The sequence below is a fragment of the Aotus nancymaae genome, unplaced genomic scaffold (genome assembly GCF_030222135.1).
Source record: "Aotus nancymaae isolate 86718 unplaced genomic scaffold, 86718_ANA_hifiasm-v0.15.2.pri h1tg000057l, whole genome shotgun sequence".
Taxonomy (NCBI): domain Eukaryota; kingdom Metazoa; phylum Chordata; class Mammalia; order Primates; family Aotidae; genus Aotus; species Aotus nancymaae.
In genome coordinates, this window is record NW_026988471.1 from 26,090,770 (window position 1) to 26,113,216 (window position 22,447).

The following is a 22,447-nucleotide window of genomic DNA, read 5'->3' on the forward strand; positions in this document are numbered from 1 at the left end:
GGCTTTTAGCGTCCCTCACACTAGAGAACACAAAGTGGGAGGAAGCCCCGGCCCACTGGGCCCACTAGGCTGTGTATCATTTTAGAGGCAGAAGCCTGTTAAGCGATGAAGAGCTTCACACGATGTCTTTGTTTTGCAGGTGAGTCTGTTTCTGTCACTTTATCTTTCCCGCCTCCCGGCAGGCAGGCCGTTAACCGTCTTACGGGAAGACCCTGCTAGAACCCCCCGGCCGCGCCTGCCAGCCAGAGAGCCCCCAGAAGGCTCTCGCTCAGGTACCCACTAACGTGCGAGGAACCCTGCGAGCTGACCAATGATAGCGAGCTTTACTGGGCGGGTCGCCAGCTGCACTCGCGGCCAATAGGCGAGAGACTTCTTGTTTCCTGGCAGAGCGGGGTCCCGGCACCGCGGCGCTTGGGTTTTTTTGGGGACCCGGGTGGAGGGCCCAGGTGCCGGGGCCCGAGGTGCGGCCTCGCTAGCGGGAGAGGGAGCGGGATCACCGGCCCGGAGAGAGGTGAGGGGCTCTGCGCGGACTGCGGGCCTCGCCAGCTCCGGCCCCGCCCCCTTCTCTCAGCCCCTTCGGCCCGAGCCCCTCGAAGGCCACCCCGCCCCTTCCCGCCCCCGGCCCGGCTTTCGCGGCCCCGCCCCTGCCCCGCTCTTTGGCCTCACCTCTGACCCCCTAGGCCCTGCCTGCCTAAGCCCCTGCCGCGGGAGTCCGTCTCGACCCCTCCCATGCCTCCCAGTCCCACCCTGCCCATGGCAAGCCCGCTTGGTGTGACGGCCCTTCGGGAGTCGAAAGTAGAGAAGCCAGCCTCCTGCCCCTGAGTGGGACTCTAGCAGCCCACCTCATTTAGGGGTGCTCTGAACACCTATTACTCACCCACAACTACTAGGGTAGCTTTCGCAGGGTGCAGTGCTTACGGGGCGGAGGTGGGTGGAAACAAACCCATGTCCTGGCTGGAATGGAGCTCCAGTCGCTAGGTGAGCCCAGTTGCCTTTGGCTTGGCAGAGGCCACGCTTTTATAGTTTTCCTCCATACTAGGCATAAGGTAAGAACAAAAAAAGCAAGAACCAGCCCTTCCAGGGCTCAGGGGAGCAACACCAGAATGTCCGTTCAGTACTTGTGAGGGCCGAGGCTGGAGAGAGGACTACCCATTTACACTCAGAACCTCGGTTCCTGTCTCTTCTCTGTGCTGAAGAGTGCAGAGCCAAAGATCCAGAACGGCCCATCTCTAAAGGTGGCCATGTATGGTGGTGAGTGTATCTTGGCTAGGTCTGCGAAATCTGACCTCTCTGATTATATTCTCTAATCTTTGGGCTGCAAAGCAGCTGAGAGTCTAGTGTTTTTCAACATAGTTAAGCAATTGAGTATTTTATTTGGGAACAGCCAAGCTAAAGTAAAATGGGGTCCCTTTAGGTCATTTACAATCCTCAGTGTGGGGGTACAGAGTGCTGCTTTCTCTTGGCCTTTACTGGAAGACCACTTCTGTGTTTTCTAAAGGGGAGTCTTTTGTTTCGTAGGGCACTCCCTAAAAATAGCTCTTACTTATCCAGAGATACCCAAAAAACGCTTCCATTTGTCTTCCCTTTCCTTCTTAACCCAACCCTTGTTTTTCCTCAGCTCTCAGGGCCAGAGTGGGGCAGAAGGATGCTTTCCCAGCCTCACCATGGAGCTGCGCTGTGGGGGATTGCTGTTCAGTTCTCGCTTTGATTCGGGGAATCTAGCCCACGTGGAGAAGGTGGAATCTTTGTCCAGTGATGGGGAAGGGGTAGGAGGTGGGGCGTCAGCCCCAACCAGTGGCATTGCCTCTTCCCCTGACTATGAATTCAATGTGTGGACCCGACCAGACTGTGCTGAAACCGAATTTGAGAATGGGAACAGGTATGTGGAAAGAAACGGAGGGTGGAAGAAGGCTGAGAGAATGTCCAGGTCTCCAAACCCATGCTTCAGTTAGTCCTTTGACTTACCTGTTCATGCCAGCATACTACCCATCCTCTTCTGACCCGTCTTCCCTCCTTTCTCCTTGCCATATAGCCCTTTCTCGTTTGGCTGGCTCCAGCTCTCCCACAGATCCTATCTCCAACCCTTCCATATATAATGACATCTTGCTTACTGTGGCCCTCAGGTCATGGTTCTACTTCAGCGTCCGGGGAGGAACTCCAGGAAAACTCATCAAGATCAACATTATGAACATGAACAAGCAGAGCAAGCTGTATTCCCAAGGCATGGCCCCATTTGTGCGCACACTGCCCACCCGGCCACGCTGGGAACGCATTCGAGACCGGCCCACCTTTGAGGTAAATTCTCCATGAGGAGGAAAGAAAGACTTCAGTGCTGAAAATGGAGAGGAAAGTAAAGCGTTTTTTTTCCTTGATACATGTATGAGGCAGGTGGGACAGCAGCTATAAGTATCAGCTTTTCCTCCAGTGTTAGCTGGAGTCCAAGATGAGCCCCTGCCTCAGGAAGCCTAGAAGGAGCCACTTGTCATATAGAAAGTGTCAGAGGGAGGGAAGCTGGTAAAGACAATAAGGGTGTGAGGTCAGTTCCTGGTGGTCCCAGTAGGAACTCAGTTTTGATGACGATGGCATGTTGCCCCTCCCTCTTCCTCCTCTGCTCCTCAGATGACAGAGACGCAGTTTGTGTTATCCTTTGTTCACCGTTTCGTAGAGGGCCGTGGGGCCACCACCTTCTTCGCCTTCTGCTACCCCTTCTCCTACAGTGACTGCCAGGATTTGCTAAACCAGCTAGACCAGCGCTTTCCAGAGAATCACCATACCCATAGCAGGTGCCAACCCATTCTTACTCCTGCTACAGTCCTGGATCAGACAGCACCTCCATTTCTTCTAGAATTTGCCCTTAGAGCTCTGAACCAAAATTTTACGTCTTTTTTTCTGTAATGAAAAAACGGGGCTTTGGGTACCTTTGATAACTATGTTTCTGTGTGACCATGATCTCAGCATATCAACACCTACCCTCCACTCTTTCACCTGCCCAGACCTCTTACTAGCCCAGCTCCCATCAGTTATCCATAATTTAGCCACCACTGTGTCACGCAGCACACCTTTTTATCTGCCCCGCACAGAGAACAACTCCAACTACATAATCTACGCTAGGAAGCCATAACCTGGGGAAAAACAAATTCACCCTGTCCTGTACTCTGCATTCTGGCAATGTAAACCCACTCAAATCCTTAGCCTCATTTAACATCATGAGGAACTATAAGGTACCCCTGGGCTATGACAAGGCCTACCTCTTGCTAGAACTTTAGGGACTTCTCCTGGGTTTAATGATTTTTTTCCCTGTAGCCCCCTGGATACCATCTATTATCATCGGGAGCTCCTTTGCTATTCTCTGGATGGACTTCGTGTAGATCTGTTGACGATCACTTCCTGCCACGGGCTTCGAGAAGATCGAGAGCCCCGTCTAGAGCAGCTATTTCCTGATACCAGCACCCCTCGACCATTCCGTTTTGCAGGCAAGAGGGTGAGTGGAAATAGCATAAAGGTGGTTCTTTGGCCTTTAGCTAAAGACTATGTTGTCCCTAGGCATCCTGGACACAGCCTCCCCTTGCAACCTGTGGCAAGGGTGATGGCCCCTGCTCCACTTGCAGACTCAGCCAACTGGAAATCCAACAGCTATTCCTGCCTCATCCATGCCACCACCCATATACTGTCAAAGTAGAACTATAGGGTAACTGACTTAATGTTTGCTCTTCTCTCTACCTCAGATATTCTTCTTAAGCAGCAGAGTACACCCAGGGGAGACTCCATCTAGCTTTGTCTTCAATGGCTTTCTGGACTTCATCCTCCGACCTGATGACCCCCGGGCCCAAACCCTACGTCGCCTCTTTGTCTTTAAGCTGATTCCCATGTTGAACCCCGATGGTGTGGTCCGGGGACACTACCGGTAAGTGGCTTCCCCAGCCTGTCTGGACTGTTCCCATTCCCCCTCATGTCCTGCATCTCAGTGAAATGCTGTCAGCCTTCTGGCTTCTGCTGTGTTCCCAATCCTCTTGCACCCTAATAAAGGCAAGCCCATCTCATCTTCCTGAGAAAGCATGAGATCACATCTAGTGGCACTCCCAGAAAGGAGCCAAACTAGGATGACTGCAGGCCCATCTGGGTGGAGGCAGCTACCCTGAGGAAGCTCCTTAGGGTTCTATGGTAAGGGTGACAGCAGATCAAAGAGAGGCCCTGTCTTCAATTCTTTCTTTCCTAACGCAGCTTTAGCCTCTCATTTGATAAGTCAGTCTACAGTCTACTTTTCCTCTACTCTAGTGTCTCCTTCAGTGACCCAGTCTTCTAGACCCTGCTTCAGTCCTTGTTTTCCTATAGCACAGACTCACGTGGAGTAAATCTGAACCGTCAGTACCTGAAGCCTGATGCCGTCCTGCACCCGGCCATCTATGGGGCCAAAGCTGTGCTTCTCTACCACCATGTGCACTCTCGTCTGAACTCCCAGAGTTCCTCTGAGCACCAGCCCAGTCCCTGTCTCCCTCCTGATGCTCCTCTTTCTGACCTGGAGAAAGCCAACAATCTCCAAAATGAAGCTCACCGTGGGCACTCAGCTGATGGGGATAACGCTGAAGGCTGGAAACAAACAGAGCCAGTAGAACAGAAGCCCAACAGTGTGTGGATTATGCCACAACAGTCTGCAGGGCTTGAAGAGCCCGCCCCTAACACCATCCCCCCAAAAGAGAGTGGTGTTGCTTACTATGTGGACCTGCATGGACATGCTTCCAAAAGGGGCTGTTTCATGTACGGAAACAGCTTTAGTGATGAGAGCACCCAGGTGGGAGTCCTAAGAATGTCATGTGAGTGTGGGAAGTGTTGCTGGTTAGGAGATGGGGTTGAGCCATGAACAGATAGTCTTAGGTAGCCTTCTGGCAGGAAGGCCTGTGTAGACTACCTCTGAAAAAGCTTTGAAGGGCCAAGAAAGATGGCACAGGGACCTTATGTCTCAATCATTACATCATGATCTTTTATTAAGGGTCAAGCTAATGAACAGCATTATAGTATTTGCTAGAGTCTGGGAATCCAGAGAAGGAAAATTTTGCATTGTTGGAGGGAAGAAGCTAAAAGCTTAAAAAAAAAAAAAAAAAAAAGAATTGCTTCCCAACACCTAGAAATAATATCAAACTGAGAATTCAAGCAGCATTGATTACATACATGGTCCCACACTTGCCATCTCTTCCTTGCCCCTTGTCCCTTCTTTGTCTCTGTCTCTCCTTCTGAGTTGACTCTTTTTCTTCCCCAAACAGGTGGAAAACATGCTGTATCCAAAGCTCATCTCCTTGAACTCAGCCCACTTCGACTTCCAGGGTTGCAATTTCTCAGAGAAGAATATGTATGCCCGAGACCGCAGAGATGGCCAGTCCAAAGAGGGAAGCGGCCGTGTCGCAATCCACAAAGCCTCAGGGATAATCCACAGGTTGGGTGGAAGCTGGAATATAGTTGATGAAATAGCTTCCCTAAAGAAAACAACACCCAGTCCAAGGTGTTTGAGAGAGAGGGGACCACCTAAGTCTTCTTAAAAGAGAGCCTCACAATTAGCATTATTGTCTTTAGTCTAGGACTCTAGTTTGGAGGGATTCCCTGGGTATATGGTAGAATACCAAGGTCAGCTGCTAGTTGCTATGGATCATTAGCACTTTCATGGTGTTCACTTTTTTTCCAAGTGATTGCCTCCTTAGACCATCTAAACTGTCCTTTATGGTTCTGTCCTGATACCTGTTCAGGCAGGACACTGATAAGGTCTTTATGTCTTAGCTACACACTTGAATGCAACTACAACACTGGACGCTCAGTAAACAGCATCCCTGCTGCCTGCCATGACAATGGGCGCGCCAGCCCCCCTCCCCCGCCGGCTTTCCCCTCCAGATACACTGTGGAACTATTTGAGCAGGTATGAATACATGATGTAAGTGGGAAAAGGGGGAACCTTAAAGTCTGGAAAGGCCTGACTCTAAGGTCCTTTGAAGAGATATTCATCACTATGGCCCTCTCACCACTATGGTTATTTTCTTCCATTAACAGGAGCATAACTATGACCATAATAGTATAGAAAGGATGAACAGGCACTATATCTGACCCCACATCACAGAGAATCCCCTAGCACATCTGAGTCAAACTCTTTGCCTCTGGGTTTATCTTTCTCATTCTACTGGGTTTATTAATTCCTGGGCTCAAAAGCACCCTGACTGCAGTGGTCTTGATGATTCCAATTATCCTAGGACACATAAGAGTACAAAGAGCTGCAGGTTACAGATGGGATTCAAAACCCTTTCCTGCTGGGAGAATTCCTTCATGGTACCAGCCAGAAAGGATACACCCCTGCCCCCATAATGGATGAGGGCTCCCAAATGGGTTTAGGGAACAGCTCCAAATCGATTTGCAATAAACAGCCTGGGAACAAAGGTTAGGGCATCCAATGAGCAAATTATAGGTCTGGCCCCTCCTTCCCTTCCATTGTGCTGTGTACCACCCCAAGATAGCAGCCTGCATGGGAGGACTATCATGCTGAGCCAAACTGGACTCCCCTACAGGTGGGAAGAGCTATGGCCATTGCAGCTCTGGACATGGCAGAATGTAATCCGTGGCCCCGCATTGTGCTGTCAGAGCACAGCAGCCTTACTAATCTACGGGCCTGGATGCTGAAACATGTACGCAACAGCCGAGGCCTAAGCAGCACTCTGAATGTGGGTGTCAACAAGAAGAGGGGCCCTCGAACTCCACTCAAAAGTCACAAGTAAGGCCAGCAAAATAGGAGGGAGAAAGGATAGGAGAGTGGGACAGGGCTATGGAGCTAGGAGTTCCAAGGGGTTTATTTATCTTCCCTCCTCCTCAAAGTGCCAAATGGCAAATATTTTTAGGGTAAATTAAAATTAGTAAGATTAGTTTATTTTTTGAGAATGGGATCCTTTTCCCTTTTACTCTGAGCTACATACATCTACGAGATCTGAGTATCAGGCTAGGGATTCCCTGCTCCAGAGTCTTGCACAAAATCAAATATAATTGCAATGGGGCAGGCCTCAACTTCCAAGGGTTGTGAATGACTGACTGAAGGGAGTTGAAGGATCAGTGCCAAGGCGGTGGGGGGCGGAAATTCATTGAGAGATAAGGCTGCTCAGGGATGGCTCCTATTACATTTTGAGATTAGCTGGTATACCCCAGGTTGGATACTTCATCCATGGACATGAATTCCTCACTTCTCCCTTAGAACGGGTCCCTTGTGCCTTTTTACTCCATAGGTGAAGCTTTACTTAGCATCAGATCCTAGGGAAAGCCTTAGGACACAACCTTCCTGTCCCAGGGTTAACTGGCATCTGCTTCTTTGCAGTGGGTTGCCTGTTTCCTGCTCCGAAAACACCTTGAGCCGGGCACGAAGTTTTAGCACTGGCACAAGTGCTGGTGGTAGCAGCAGCAGCCAACAAAATTCTCCACAGATGAAGACTTCCCCCAGCTTTCCTTTTCATGGCAGTCGGCCTGCAGGGCTGCCAGGCCTGGGCTCTAGCACCCAAAAGGTCACCCACCGGGTGCTGGGCCCCGTCAGAGGTAAGCCAGTCTGGGAGCCCCTGCAACATGTGTTTGGTTGTCTGGGGCATTGCTGGGGGAAGTAAAAACTTGAAGATATACTCTTGGCCCAGGACCAAGGGGTGAATCAATAAAATTAGTTTGTAGCAGAACCTGTGGCCTCTCCTATGACCTTGGTGTTCCCTGCGGCATGATTCCAGAATGGTATTGTGTGTGGCCACAGGGGGACATCTGAGTATCTGGGCTTCAGTGCATGCTAGGAACCAGGGGATTTTCCAAGGATGAAATACTAGCTGAAGCAGTGCCAAACAGGACATGAAGCTTCCATGTCAAGGACAGCGTCAATCTGTCTTCATGGGGGCAGTTAAAGGAATGTCCTCAGAATCCAAATTGCAGCACTGTAGAATGATGGGGAATCTTATCTGTGGTCTTTATGGGCTGAAATTGTTCCTGGCTTCAGAGCTCACTAAGAGTGGTATCAGGCCGGAACTGACACGGAACTCCTTCATCAGCATCATAAGTTCTCCTTTCCTAACTACAAAGGGAAATAGTAAAGAGCCTTTTCTAGGTTGTCACTGGAATATTCTAGGTCCCCCGCTTTTTTTTTTTTTTGAGACAGAGTTTTGCTCGTTGCCCAGGCTGGAGTGCAATGGCGCCGTCTCGGCTCACTGCAACCTCCGCCTCCTGGGTTCAAGCGATTCTCCCACCTCAGCCCCCCAAGTAGCTGGGATTACAGATGCCTACCACCACACCCAACCAATTTTCTGTATTTTTAGTAGAGATGGGGTTTCACTATGTTGGCCAGGCTGGTCTTGAACTCCTGACCTCAGGCGTCCCTCCCAAAGTGCTGGGATTATAAGCGTGAGTCACCGCGCCCGTCTAGGCACTATTTAATCACTATTTTATTGACATCCTCCCTGCCCCACTTCCATTGCACAACACTGTACTGAGCTCCTTGAGGTGAAGGACATGTATTCTATTTCTCTGTTACTTCCCCCTACCGATAGAAAATATGCACAGTCAGTACTAAGTAATTCCTGGTTGATTGACTTGAAACTTAATAGGGGAAACAGGACAGTAAATACAACATGAGAGTACACACAGACTGTAAACATCCTAGGGGTTTGGGGAACTACTGTGGTAGATTAAACCCAAGAGTAATTAACCAAAGAATGTTCAGTTAAGAAATAGTTTGACAGAAACATTCCCAAAGTAAGAAATGACAGCCAGGAGCAGGAACAGAGCTAGGAACAGAGCTGGTGGGTGGAGAGGACAAAAAGTATGTATACCTAGGTGGTATGCCAAAGGCCATGCCCATCACCAAGGAAATTAGGTAAAGAGAGAAGTAGTTGAAATGTCTTGGGAACAAGGATTATGAGCTTAACTGAGACAATGGCAACAATTGTGTTTCTAAGAATGGGAATAAATGTAAGAGACTGAACTGTGTAAGACACTGTCTGTGAACTGTACATATTGGACAGAAAAACGGGAGGTGAGATGACTAGAGCCAGTACCAGGGTCTGAGGAGAGATAAATGTAAGTATTAGAAAGAGAAGTGGCAGGATTCAGTGATGGTAGAAGACAGAAGAACTAAGAGGGCTTTAAGGCTACTTTTTCCACTGCAAACAAAAGCTTCAGGAAGTGTCTCCTAACACATCGACTTATGCCCTTAGCACCTAGTCCTATGCCTGGCACTTAGTAAGTGATCAGCAAGTATTTGCTGAATGAATAAAAAGCAAGAAGTTGGGAACCAGATGAATGTTGTCTCACCTTTCTACCTCTCAGAGGGCATAAATCAGGTCTGTGATTGTCCCAGGGATTCAGTAAGATCTGGAGTGCTACATGTAAGGACAGTTCCAAAGATGTTTGGAGGATGACACACAGGACCTTGGTGCAAGTCAAATAACTGCTGCTCTAAATTGTGAGACCTTAGAACACCCATTCTGACTCATTCAAGGGGGGGTTCAGTCTCCTCAGACCTCTGCCCAGTACTATCCTACCACCCCCAAAATGGAACCTCTAGCTGGTTACCATAAGATACCATTTCATAACCTCTGGAGGCAGAGCTGATCACATCACTTTTGGTTGTTCTTTCTCCCTTGCATTTACCCTTTCCTGGGGTAGGGTGAAACTTTGTCCCTTAACATGGTTTCAACATGCCTCTGTGTGTAGATACTTCTCAAATTAACTAAACTCACTATTTCCTCTATCAAGTCCATGATTTCTGCCTACTGTGTACTGTCAGTTGGACATCATCCTGATATCCATCTTAATCACAGAATTACTCAGATCTGGGTCCTAGACTATCTCTAAGTCATTGGGCGTGGCTAATGTTTTAGGTTATTTGACTGTGGCCAGTTTCTGACTTCTGTTATCCTATTGGCAACCTGTGCCATCTCTCAGTAGCCCCCTAACATCTGGTTGTTTTTGACTCTTTTTTTTGAGACAGTCTCGTTCTGTCACCCAGGCTGGAGTGCAGTGGCGTGATCACAGCTCACTGCAACCTTCATGTCCCTGGCTCAAGTGATCCTCTAGCCTCAGCCTCCCTAGTAGCTGGGCCTACAGGTGCACACCACCACACCTGGCTAATTTTTCTATTTTTTTTTTTTAGTAAACATGGGGTTTCGCCAAGTTGTCCAGGCTGGTCTCAAACTCCCAGATGCAAGAGATCCAGCCGCTTCAGCCTCCCAAGGCACGTGAGCCACCACGCCTGGCATTTTTGACTCTTCACCATCTTAAACCTTTTATTAGTACCCAGCACCTAAGCACATCTCCTCATAGCTAGAGTAGTTTCCATCTTGAGATCACTTCCTTTTTTCTTTATTCATACAAGTATCCGTGGTTTTTTTTCCCCACTTTGGGACTTTTCTTTTTTTTTTTTTGGAAACAGTGTCACTCTGTCACCCAGGCTGGAGTGTAGTAGCCGATCTCGGCTCACTGCAACCTCCATCTCCTGAGTTCAAGTGATTCTCGTGCTTCAGCCTCTGGAGTAGCTAGGATTACAGGCACTCACCACCACACCCAGCTAATTTTTGTATTTTTAGTAGAGACAAGGTTTCTCCATGTTAGCCAGCCTGGTCTCGAACTCCTGACCTCAAGTGATCCACCTGCCTCAGCCTCCCAAAATGCTGGGATTACAGGCATGAGCCACCATGCCCAGCCTGGTTTGGGACCTTTCAAAAGTATTCTTGTCACTGCCTGCTAATTCCCAGTGTGACTGGGAAGATGAAGTTACTGTCACTTTTTAAGTTAGATAATTTTTGTATCCAACACATTTATTAGGGGTCAGTTGGCATGTTGGCACCTCCAGTGAATTCAGTTCTATGAAGTTAACAGCCCATTCAGTTTGAGAGCATTTGGCACCTGCTGTTCCTCTGATGAGGAAGGACACGCCAAAGCTGCAAGCCTCCCTACTGCACACATTCACCATCTGCCCTCTGGACCCCACCCTTCAGAACTTAGAAGGTTCTAGACATGAGTGATCCAGAGACAGCTGCCCCAAAAAATATAACTATATACCTTTAGACTCTGAGAGATGATTGATCCAGCTCATGGTGTACAGTGGGTATCTGCTATTCAAGTAAACAAAACATTGATTAAGGTCTCTGGTTTTTCAGGTAGTATTTTACAGGCACTGGGTTATATAGTGTTGGAGGCAACAAAGTCCCTACTCCCAAGAAACTCAGGTTCCAGTTAGAAAGAATACTAGCTTATGTTTATTGAGTACTATGTGCTCATAAGTACTTTACACATTCTAACTTAATTAAACAGAAACCATAAACTACTAGCCACTCAAACGAAGGATGAAGGTTATGAGGAGAGGACAATTAATTCTGTCCGTAATGGTCAAGTAAGCTTCAGAGAGGTAACATTTGATATGGGAAATCAAAGATGGTCATGGTTTCACTAGAAAAGGAAACAGTTCCAGAGGAACCACACACAACTAGTAGCCACATGGGCTATAGCAGAGGGTATGAAGGATCAAATCAGCATTCTACTAAGCATGTGTAGACTGGAACTACAGTAGGCAAAGCTTTGAATGTGTAGGGTTCAAAGGTTTAGACTTTATCCTTTAGAAGATCTTCAAGCCCAGTGCAATGGCTCCTACCTGTAATCCCAGCACTTTGGGAACTGAGGCAGGAGGATCACCTGAGCCCAAGAGTTCCAGACCAGCCTGCGCAACATGGCGAGACTCCACCTCTAAAAAAAATTAAAAATTAGCTGGGCTTGGTAGCGTCACCTGTTGTCCCAGCTACTTGGGATGCAGGAGGTCAAGTTTGCAGTGAGCTGTGTTCATGCCACCACACTACAGCCTAGGTGACAGAAAATGCAGAGATAGAATTGTAGGATTCAATTACACAAATGCAAATCTAAGAGAGTATAAAGATGAAACAAGGTTTTCCACCAAGACAAGGAGAATGAAAGAAAGGGAATGAGTTTTGTTTTGTCAAGGGGACTTTTGGCAAGAAATTTCCAGTGGACAGTTAGAACTGGATTTCAGGAGAAAAGGGGTAGAGAGTGATTTCGGAGTTTAAGAGTAGAGCAAGAGAGGCCCAAGGACAGAATGGTGGGGAAGACTTGACATTTTAACAGCTGGAAGAGAAGCAATTAATGGTAGGAGGGGAACCAAGGAAAGCTGTGTTAGCCAAGCTCAGTAGCTTCTTTGCCAAAAGAATGAACTGGGCCAGATAACGGTGGCTCACACCTGCAATCCCAACACTTTGGGAGGCCTCGGTGGATGGATCTCTTGAGCCTAGGAGTTCAAGACCAGCCTGGGCGAAACCCCATCTCTACTAAAAATACAAAAAATTAGTTGGGCATGGTGGCAGGCACCTATAGTGCCAGCTACTCAGGAGGCTGAAGTGGGAGGATCACCTAAGCTGGTAGGTTGAGGCTGCAGTGAGCCATGATTGTGCCATTGTGCACTTCTTCAGCCTGGGTGACAGAGTGGAAACCTTGTCTCAAAAAATAAAACAAACAAAAAAAAGCTGGCAGGATGAAGGCTGGTGGAGAACTGGATAATTGTAATAAATAGTAGGTCTTTCTACCCATCTTATATTAATAGTTACTGCAGGAGAGGGATGTGGGTCTGATGACAAGCTTGAAAAACAAGCATCTTTTGACCAAGGGAGCCAGCAAGTCAGTGAAGGCTGCCTCATAGTGCCCCACTTATTTGCCCTTTTATCTGCTTTTATCTCTTCCACTCAGAGCCCCGAAGCCAGGATAGGAGACGGCGGCAGCAGCCACTGAACCATTGTCCTCCTGCAGGCAGCCTGGCTCCATCCCCAGCTCCTGCTAGTTCTGGCCCAGCCTCCTCACACAAGCTGGGCTCCTGTCTACTGCCCGATTCACTCAACATACCAGGTCTGTACCCACTGCCACTGAAATCTGGGCTGGCCAGCCTCCTCCATGACCAGCCCAGGTTCTTTAAGTCTAGTTGGGAGACCAGGGGCATCAGTTATCTTCTTGGTATCCTAAACCTCTAACACTGGTGCCTTTGAATACAATAGTTCGCATTTACTATGTGCCAGGCACTGCTCTACACACTTAATCTCATTTAATCCTCATTTTTACAGTTGAGGAACCTGAGGACTTTGTGTACCTGCAAAGTGATACTTATGCAAGTTCCCTGACTTCATTGACAAGACAGGAGAATGAAAAAAGCATAGATCTTTCACCTGTCAACACTGCTAAATGTTGTGTGTAGCCATATCATTCACACAAAACTTAAGCCATCTCTTCTCCTTTTAAATTATAGACCCAGCTATCTAAAGGACTCGATGGGAATGATTCTAAGACTCTAGTACAGCAGTTCTACTTACTCAGAGGGCCCTACTCCCAACCTGTCAATTCTCCTCAATGGGTAGCAATGAATCCACCAGTCCTGGGTAGAGCTTACTTGATCCTCAAATGCTAAACATATGATTGGGGTAGGCCCTGCGGCGTATAAATTGACACAGGAGTTAAGCTTGGGTGCGTTCTGAGTCTAGCCTGGAGTTACTGCTCCACCCCTTGGACCAGACTAGAGCCTCAACCAGGGGCAATTTTGCCTCCCAGGTGACATCAGGCAACATCTGGAGACATTTTTGGTTGTTACATTGAGGAGGAGGGAGGTGAGGAAACCGAATATATTGGTTAGAGGCTAGGGATGCTGCTAAACATCCTACAATGCACAAGACCACTCCCCACAACAAGTAATTATCCAACCCAAAATGTCAATGTGCCAAGGTTGAGAAACCCTGATCGAAAGGAAGTTACCTCCTCTTCTCTGTGGCCCCAACCCTGATCAGTTTCCTCTGTTCCCTAGGGAGCAGCTGTTCGCTCTTGTCCTCTGGGGACAAACCAGAACCTGTCATGGTAATTGGGAAAGGTCTGCTAGGGACTGGAGCTCGGATGCCCTGCATCAAGACTCGACTGCAGGTAATATTTTTGGTTCTTCCCCAGTCTCCAGCATAACTACTCTAGCAGAACCCAGCAAGGCACTGTTCCTCTGGGTAGTGGGAGGGAAAATGCTCAATACTGCTTTACTGCCTCTACCCCTGGCCACATCGAAGGGCTGCTCTGATGCCTGAGTGCTTGTCTGTCCAGTCCCCCTCCTGCCCTCCACCATCCCCATCAGCCAGGTCTCTTGCTTGCTTTCAGCCTGTGTCCCTGCCAGATATACCCCAACCTCAGCCTGCTAGCTTTGGCTTTCCCTGCCCCTCCCCTTAGCTTCTCCTCTCTTTCTGCCCAGACCTGCCCGAGGAGAGTTTCCGCCAGGAGGGGTCCCGGATTCCCCAGGTAACACATTTGGTTGCTGCTGCTAGGATCAGCCCTGCCACCAACTCTGATTCAGTCCAGATCCCCATGCTAGGTAAAGCTGAATATAGGCAGAAGCTGACTGGATGGGTGAAATGTACGCTGCTCTGGCAGGGGCTGAGGCACAGAAGGCTCTGAGAGAGGTCTACCAATCCTCCACTATCTTTCTACAGTGTTTCTCTACTCACCCAGACCTTAGCCATGGTGTAGCCATGGTGGGTAAATGCTGGATCCTATTGCCACCCCTAGTTATGTAAACTTGGAGTGCACAGTCATGGACTGAATCCAGGACTTCTCTGGCTATTATCTTGCCTCACTCTTTCAGTTAGAATTGAATGTCCCAGTACCTCTGTTGATCCCCGTAACACTCCTATGCATGGAAATTCTAGGTGCAAACTAAAGCAAAAAAAAAAAAAAAAAAAAAAAACTCATGGAAGAATCCAGCCTCTTAGCACACTCCCTGTCCACACAGGCTAGGCCCAGGTTGGGCCGGAGCTCACCGCCGACTCGCAGAGGGATGAAAGGCTCTTCAGGCCCAACATCCCCTATCCCCCGGACCAGGGAGAGCAATGAGCTGGAGCCAGGGCCCTGCTCTGCTACACCAGGGTGAGCACTGGGGTCCAATCCCTCACCCCACTCCTCACTTCTGTACCCTCATTCCCATTTCTGTCATTCAGAATAATTTTCTGCCTTCTCTACTCCTTGTGAGCACAAAGACTAAATGTACTTTTATTAAGAATCTAGTCCCTGATATTTTTTTTCCCCCACCACTGCCACAGTCTTCACTCCACAGGAAAACAAAACAACTTTTAGTTAGGGCCCAAGGCCTAAGAGCATCAGACCACCGTGCAGTCACAACTTGACCATCCTTACCCGTCGTCATCTCACTCCACTTCTTTCACCTCCCAGCCCCTGGTTTGCAGAACAGAAGAGGAGCAGTTTTCACAACCCTGATTCCTCTCTCTTCTCTGTTGCAGGCTGCCTCAGGCCAGGCCCCCACGGCCCTGCTCTGCCCCTGCCTTTTCTCCTATATCCTGTAGTCTATCTGACTCCCCATCCTGGAATTGTTACAGCGGGGGTCCCTTGGGCCAACCTGAGGTTTGTTTTGTCTCTAAATCTCCCCCACTCACTGTTTCTCCCCGGGTCTGATAATGCCTTTATGTTCAAGCCCAGGATATAGCCCCAAGATGGGGTAACACAGTGGGAAATATGCTAGTTCCCCTCTAGGCTGCTGATTCCACATGATAGCCGTTACGTCCTTGGAATGCCAGCCACACCGTCCAAGGCATTACAGAGCATCGCCTTGAAACAAGACAAAACAGGGACCTGTCACCCCTTCCCTCCCTCCGCAGCACAAGATTTTGGGACCACAAAAAAAAAATCTATATTTTTATATTGGGGGAAGGGAGTAGAAAAGAAAGCAGCCCCTATACTGGGCCCTATTGAGTGGCAGCTTCTTGTTCCACAGGGTTAAGGAAGACTGAGGAAATAAAAGTTGTTTGGAAAAATCCAGGTGTAGTTGCTTTGTATGTTGTGATGGGTAGAAGGGATGAACTGAAGTGTGAAGGCCCCTCATACCCTCCATCTTGCCTCAGACTATGTCCTGGAATCCTAGAAAAAAGGGGGAAAGACCTGAGGTAAGGAAAATGCTGCAGCTCTCCTCCGGGGAATCCTTCAGGAAGTAACGCCCATCCATGTTCCCTTTACACTTGTGACCCACACTTACGGCTGGCTCCCAACCCCCGCCCCGACCCCCCATTCCTTCTCTATAGTTTAGGTCTACAGCAGCCAACTCCTGGCCTCAGAATATGGAAACAAAATATTCTGCGTAAATAAGGCCTAAACAACTTGGAGAAAGTGAGGGCTATTTAAGAGCCCAAATCCTCATACTTGGATGGTACCCTTGGTCCCTTCATTCATATTGGTGTCAATGCCTCCTTACAACTGTACTCTCAACTTGGCCGTCTACCTACTGGGGACCACAAGATGGGGTCTGTTAGGGTTAGGAAACCTCCCATTCTAGTCGGAAACAGTTTAGGGGGAGGGGACAGCGCGCTCTCTACTCTGTGCAGATAAAGGGGCCCAGTTTTGGACTGTATCATGCTTGGCCCGACACTTGCTGATTGGAAGTTTCGAACCCTGCTGGCCCTGGCGCGGCCTCACCACTCATCTCTAGGGGCTGGGCGCTACAGCCCCGGGCCGTTACCTGGGGCAGAGAAAGCGCCACTTTCATTCCTGCTTCTTGGGATTGTTGACGGCCACGTAGTGATAGAGAACGACAAGCAAGAAGAGCGACACGCCCAGCATGTTGGCGAAGATGGCGAGCTGCACGTCCGTGATCATCCTGCGGAGGAAAGAGGGACTGAGCCGCTGGCTGGCGCACTCCTCGCCCTCGCAAGGACCCGTCCTCAACCCACGGGCCAACCCTGCCGTGGGCGCCTGCGTGCCTCTCACCTGACCAGTCCCGCTCGGCTCCGACGCCGCCTGCGAACAAGCCTGAGGTAGGAGACCTGGACCGGAACTTCGTAGCGCCAGCTCAGGCCCAAACCAGCTGCTTCCGGCGGGGGGCGCGGTCGGGACGGCCTCTCTAGCCCAGCCGTCTCGTCGGCTCCGCGTATTGCGCTCGCTCCGGGCCGCGACTGGAGCGGGGCCTCCGGCTCAGCTGCGGTGGGAGGTCCAGCCGTAGGGGATGGGGCGGGGCCGCGGACGCGCGCCTGGGCCAGGCACGTTACAGCTGGCCGCAGCTGGCGTGGCCTGGGACGCGGCTAGAGAAACCGTGGGAGCCGCCTCCCCGGGGCCGAGGAGTGGGCTGGGGCGAGGGTGCAGCGGCGGGGCAGCGGGGTACTCCAACCCCCTTCCGGCCCCGGCCCTCCGTACTGCTGCCCACCCTTCGCTTCCCGGCCCGGCCCAACCAGGTGCTTCCTTTGGGTCCTGCCCTCAGTGTCCTCTCCCTGGCTCGGGCAGCAGGGACGGGGGTGGGAGGCAGTGTAGAATGGGGACAGGGCTGGGGCTGCCGGGTGCTTCTTTCTTCGGCGCCAGCCTTCGTGACCCACATGCAACCAAGTAGAAAGATCCTGTCTGTGATCTGACCAGGGTCCGTCTTAGCCGGGCTCCCTCCCTCCACCCCACCCCCCGAGGTGGGCGTCGGAAATAGGGCGGACCCTCCCGGAATGAAAAACCGTGGGACTTCGGCCAAGTGGGAAATCACCCCCCGGATGTGAGGGAGGGAGAAGAGGAGGAATGGAGAAGGGGAGGAAGGGTTGGAACAACCAAGAGGGGTCCTGGGTTCAGGACAGATTGGGTCGCAGAAGAGTAGGAAGAGCGGTGGCTGCGGGTACCCGAGGGTCCCTGGCGAGGGGAGAGGCACCCTGGAACTGTCCAAGCCTCTGCCCAGCCATAACTTTCTCCCCCCCTCACTCCATGCTTTTCTCAGCTTAACCATAAAAGGGAACGGCACTGAGCCAGGTCGGGGCCGGGGGCTGGGCTGTTGCTCTGGAGCTGTCAGGGGTAATGGAAGCCAGTTGCTTTGCGGTAGAGGGGGGCCAGGGCTCAGGGGAGGCCTCTGCTTCTCGGAGCCAAAGAAAACTCTACGGGAGCTGCTATGGGTTTGGGACAGAGAACCAGTTTGCCGCCTGTGTGCACTGAGCTGGGGATGCACTAGCCCAAAGTGGCCTTCCCTGGCCTGAGACCATCAACAGTTTGTCCCTAGTTTCAGCCCCGTGGCTCCTAAACATAATCCCTGCCTTTAGTAGTCTGTAGTTACCCTGGGCTCCCCTCACCTCACCACTGGCCCCCACTCAATTTTTCCCAGAAGCTTCATATTTAGAAAGCCGAGTCCCCTCCACATAACATTGGTGAAACCCTAGACAGGTATTCCTGTATGCGTCCCTCAGTGAGCAGTCTGTTTCCAGCTCCTCACTGGGAGAGTAAGGGTCTAGGTCTTAAGGATTGCACATCATTATGCTTCATGTCTCCTGGAAATTTGAAGCAGATCCAAGTCCAACCAAACATTTAGGTCTACTGTTGAATCAGAACTAGCCCTCCCTTTTAAAAATAAGCTCTACCTCTAGGCAAGCCCTGGAAGTTAAACTTTATATACTGCAAATGATATGAAATAAAGTCTATGAAGTGCTTAAAATCAATTGACCGTGTGCATAGTATCCTAGACTATCAGATCTGAAAGGGGCCTTCAAAATCATTTTATAAAGAAGGAAATGTCCAAACATGGTGTCTTATACCTGCAATCCAAGTGGTAACTTATACCTGCAATGCAACACTTTGGGAAGCCAAGACGGGTGGATCACCTGAGATCAGGAGTTCGAAACCAGCCTGGCCAATATAGTGAAACACTGTCTCTACTAAAAATACAAAAATTAGCTGGTCGTGCATGCCTGTAATCCCAGCTACTAAGGAGGCTGTGGCAGGAGAATTACATGAACCCAGGAGGCAGAGGCTGCAGTGAGCTGAGATCGCACCATAGCACTCCAACCTGGGCGACAGAGAGAGACCCTGTCTCAAAAAAAAAAGAAAGAAAGAAAGAAAGAAGGAAACCGAGGACCAGAAGGTAATTGATTACACCAAGTTTCTACAAACTGGTGAAATAGTGTCACCTATTCCTCCTACCTCCACTACATGTTCCAGGTCAGACTGTGGACTCAGTAGGTTGTCCTAGGGTTAGGCACAAGAGGGAAAGGATTTATTTTAGGACCACCCAGAAATTCATTCACCTCCCAGAACTTCCTGTGCCTAGGTCAGTGAGTCTTTATCAGCCTTGAATGGGTCATTTGGCCCAGTGCCTGGAAGAACTGAAACAAAAAACAGTCTATGAGACTGAACTAGACTTAACTAAGAACTGACAAATCTTGAACCAAGCTTGGATGAAAAACTGTGGGAAGTGAAACAGGCACAGCCTCATCCTGGAGGGATTCGGGAGGATGTGGAGGGAGATGATGGGGGCACTTGTGGAGCTCAATCTCTGTGATTAATGTGACATTTTCAAGGAAAGGACGTGAGATCAGGATTAGGCTCAGAAGTGAGAAAGCAACAAGACCTGGGAGAAGGGGGACTGGGTTCAGGGAGGTTGGCTACTAAAGTATTATAGCTAGAGGAAGAACTGGAAGGAAAAGTAAAGTATATCTGTTTGGAGAAGAGTGGGCTTTTGCTCAAGACTCCCCACAAGCTTGAACTCCCATGTGGATTGGCATGACTCAAGGCCCAAATCACTTTATTTATTTATTTATTTTTGAGATGGTCTCTCACTCTGTTGCCGAGGCTGGAGTACAGTGATGCAATCTTGGCTCACTGCATCCTCTGCTTCCCAAGTTCAAGCAATTCTCCTGCCTCAGCCTCCTGGGTAGCTGGGATTATAGGGGTATGCCACCACACCAGGCTGATTTTTGTATTTTTAGTAGAAATGAGATTTCACCATGTTGGCCAGGCTGGTCTCGAACTCCTGACCTCAAGTGATCTGCATGCCTTGACCTCCCAAAGTGTTGAGATTATAGGTGTGAGCCACTGTGCCAGACCCCAAATCACATTATACCCCCTTTTTCCCTCCCAATATTCAGTCCTCTGACAGAGAAGCTAGACATAACATGCTCCTTATTGCTAGTGCCCACAGCTTTCCTGACCCTGGTCATGAACTCATTGCTCAGTCAGTGAAGCTGAATGAATTAGTTAATTGCCTGGTAGGGCCAGTTGGCACTAGATCCTTGGAAATTACCCATCTTGGAGAGGTTGTAAAATAGATCATGTCCTAGTGCCACCAGGAACTTTGCTTTTTTGGGGGTCAGGAACTCTTACCAATTACTTTGGAAATCTATGGCTGCCTGCCAATACCACCACCAGCATGTCACTGCCACCATCACCACTGCCACTTCACTCTAACCTTAGTCTCCATTGCAGCCTGCTTGCCCACTCAAGCCAGCAAGGGGAAGTGTCCTCCTTGGTGAACCCAGAGCCACTGATTTATTTGTGATCTCACAAACATTCATGACAGCTCCTAGGTCTTGTCTCCTAATTACAAGAAGGGCAAATGAAATGCACCTTACTGCAACTGTATTTCAAAGCCAACATTTTTTACTTGACACATGTAAATTATACACCGAAGTTTTGAACTTCAGAGGGTAGGAGAGGAAATGGGTAACAATTAGGCAGTGACAAGATGGCTGGGGTGACTTTTCAGGTTGTCAGAGGCCCCCTAAAGGGAGAGGAGAAGGAGAAGAGCAGAGAAAGAAAACCCATAGCAGCAGCTGGGGCAATCTGGAGGGGAAGTGGATTGGCTTCCTGCCAGGGCCAGAGCCAGATCCTGGAGACCAGGGACAAAGCTGCAGCCTTCCAGCGACAACTTCTTTGAAATTGGGATCTCCTGTGAACATTTCTTTCAAATCTCCCTGTGTGCTGATCCCCAGGGCTCTAAGGGGCAGCTACAAATTTCCATTTCTGTTGGTTTCAGCATTTACTTTCACCACCCCCCTTTTATTTTTTCTGAGACAGTCTCCCTCTGTTGCACAGGCTGGAGTGCAGTGGCGCCATCTTGGCTCACTGCAGCCTCCGCTTCCTGGGCTCAAGCAATTCTTGTGCCTCAGCCTCCTAAGTAGCTGGAATTGCAGGCACACACCACCACATCCGGCTAATTTTTGTATTTTTAGTAGAGACAGGGTTTTGCCATGTTGACCCGGATGGTCTTGAACTCCTGACCTTATGTGATCCACCTGCCTCAGCCTCCCAAAGTGCTGGGATTACAGGCGTGAACCATCATGCCCGGCCTAATTTTTGTATTTTTAGTGGAGATGGGATTTCACCATGTTGGCCAGGCTGGTCTCAAACTCTTAACCTCAAGTGATCTTCCCACCTGGGCTACCCAAAGTGGTAGGATTACAGGCATAAGGCACCGAACCCAGCCTGACCCTGTCTTTTCACAGACTTTTCTCTTAGCCATCAAGGTCACATTCTGGGTCATAGGACATCAGAGGCAAGATGATCTGATGGCATTCGTTCTCATGGCTTCCGACTATTGCCCTGCACATGCTGGAAGAATCCATGGTCCACCACTGCTAACCATCCTGGACACTGGTTTCCACTAGGATGTGTTACTCTCATCTTAAATTCACCATGTCCAAACTACAGTCACTTTTCTTTCCTCCAAACCTGCTCTCTTCCCGACTTCCTCATCCTGGCTCAAATGAATGCTGGAGTCTTCTCTCGTGTCTCCCTTCATCTGGTCCCTCATTACTCAGGCAGTCACCAAGCAGTCACAGCTTTCCATGCTATCCATGGTCACTGTCACCACCACAGACCAAGTCTGCACCACTTTGCAATGTAGAATTTGGAAGGGACTTTAGAGGACACATAGACTCCCAGTGGTGTCATGGGATTTGCTGGTTCATAGCCCCAGGAGGAGCTGGGGCTAGATTCCCTGTGCTCTGACACCTGTTCAGCCTTCTCACCCACAATATCTTCTTTTGTGTATACGTATATGCTTCTACTCAAAAACCTGCAATACAACCTCATAACCAGTCATTTGAGCCTCTCCCTAATTTATCCACAATCTACCTCTTGGAATTTCTGTCCCATTTTTTCCTGTGACAAAAAAAGAGCTAACATTGATTTAGCATTTACCATTTGCCAGGCCCTGTTCTAGAATGCTTTACATCCCTTAACTTACTTAATCCTCACAAGTGGGATGGAGAGTCCTGTTACTCTGTGTTACAGCTGAGAAGACTGAGGCAGATCTCTCTCACTGAGCCTGAATCTCTCTCTTCTCACCTTGTCTCTGTTCTTGACTCCTGCCCCCCGTCCCCGCCCCAATGCTGTTCAGCTTCTGTCTTTTCCAACCTCTCCTCTGACTGTCCCCCGCAGCCAGCTGTCTTTTGCCTCATCCTAGCTGGAACACGCATCATCCCTCTGCCCTGCCCCCTTGGCATTTGTTCTGTCCTGGCTTGTGGCAGTTCTCTAGGGGCTTGTGTCCCATTCTCCAACAGCCTCATTTGCCCATTCGTGGACAGCGCCTGGGTCTTACCTGTGCCTTTGCTACCTGGGCGCCTCCACAGTGCCTGGCACACAGCTTTCTCCTGTCTCCTTTCTGTCTAGTGCTTGTTTCTCTCTCCCAAGCATCCCA

The 22,447-nt window shown here is 49.6% G+C and overlaps 2 protein-coding genes across 4 annotated transcripts; one reads left to right on the forward strand and one right to left on the reverse strand.

Annotated features, from left to right (window-relative positions):
• The first annotated feature begins 107 nt into the window (after positions 1 to 107).
• AGBL5 (AGBL carboxypeptidase 5) lies at positions 108 to 15,387 on the forward strand. 3 transcript variants are annotated; one of them, XM_064363941.1, is made up of 15 exons: positions 108 to 139; positions 1,619 to 1,879; positions 2,124 to 2,295; positions 2,620 to 2,783; positions 3,304 to 3,481; positions 3,726 to 3,904; positions 4,333 to 4,789; positions 5,259 to 5,428; positions 5,767 to 5,902; positions 6,543 to 6,745; positions 7,337 to 7,551; positions 12,739 to 12,894; positions 13,838 to 13,950; positions 14,264 to 14,310; positions 14,801 to 15,387. In XM_064363941.1, exons 1-15 carry the CDS (start codon positions 123 to 125, stop codon positions 14,847 to 14,849), a joined length of 2,517 nt encoding a protein of 838 aa, XP_064220011.1. In that variant the 5' UTR covers positions 108 to 122; the 3' UTR covers positions 14,850 to 15,387. The 3 variants fall into 3 exon arrangements, with proteins under 3 accessions (XP_064220011.1, XP_064220010.1, XP_012330826.2); XM_012475403.3 differs by lacking the exons at positions 108 to 139; positions 14,264 to 14,310; positions 14,801 to 15,387 and adding an exon at positions 404 to 511 and having other exon boundaries at positions 12,739 to 13,867; XM_064363940.1 differs by lacking the exons at positions 108 to 139; positions 12,739 to 12,894; positions 13,838 to 13,950; positions 14,264 to 14,310; positions 14,801 to 15,387 and adding an exon at positions 386 to 511 and having other exon boundaries at positions 7,337 to 8,193.
• OST4 (oligosaccharyltransferase complex subunit 4, non-catalytic) lies at positions 4,958 to 16,862 on the reverse strand. Its single transcript, XM_012475406.2, has 3 exons — positions 16,783 to 16,862; positions 16,535 to 16,672; positions 4,958 to 15,939 (listed from the first exon to the last, which is right to left on the reverse strand). The coding sequence occupies exon 2, from the start codon at positions 16,669 to 16,671 to the stop codon at positions 16,558 to 16,560; it is 114 nt and encodes a 37-aa protein (XP_012330829.1). The 5' UTR covers position 16,672; positions 16,783 to 16,862; the 3' UTR covers positions 4,958 to 15,939; positions 16,535 to 16,557.
• Between the last annotated feature and the right edge of the window lie 5,585 nt (positions 16,863 to 22,447).

What these genes read in the sequence shown, in the direction of transcription:
- OST4 (XM_012475406.2), bottom strand. Translation starts at nt 16,671, where the DNA reads ATGATCACGGACGTGCAGCTCGCCATCTTCGCCAACATGCTGGGCGTG.
- AGBL5 (XM_064363941.1), top strand. An exon ending in TCCGTTTTGCAGGCAAGAGG is followed by an intron (nt 3,482 to 3,725) that starts GTGAGTGGAAAT and finishes TCTCTACCTCAG; the next exon opens with ATATTCTTCTTAAGCAGCAG. An exon ending in GGTGCTGGGCCCCGTCAGAG is followed by an intron (nt 7,552 to 12,738) that starts GTAAGCCAGTCT and finishes TCTTCCACTCAG; the next exon opens with AGCCCCGAAGCCAGGATAGG.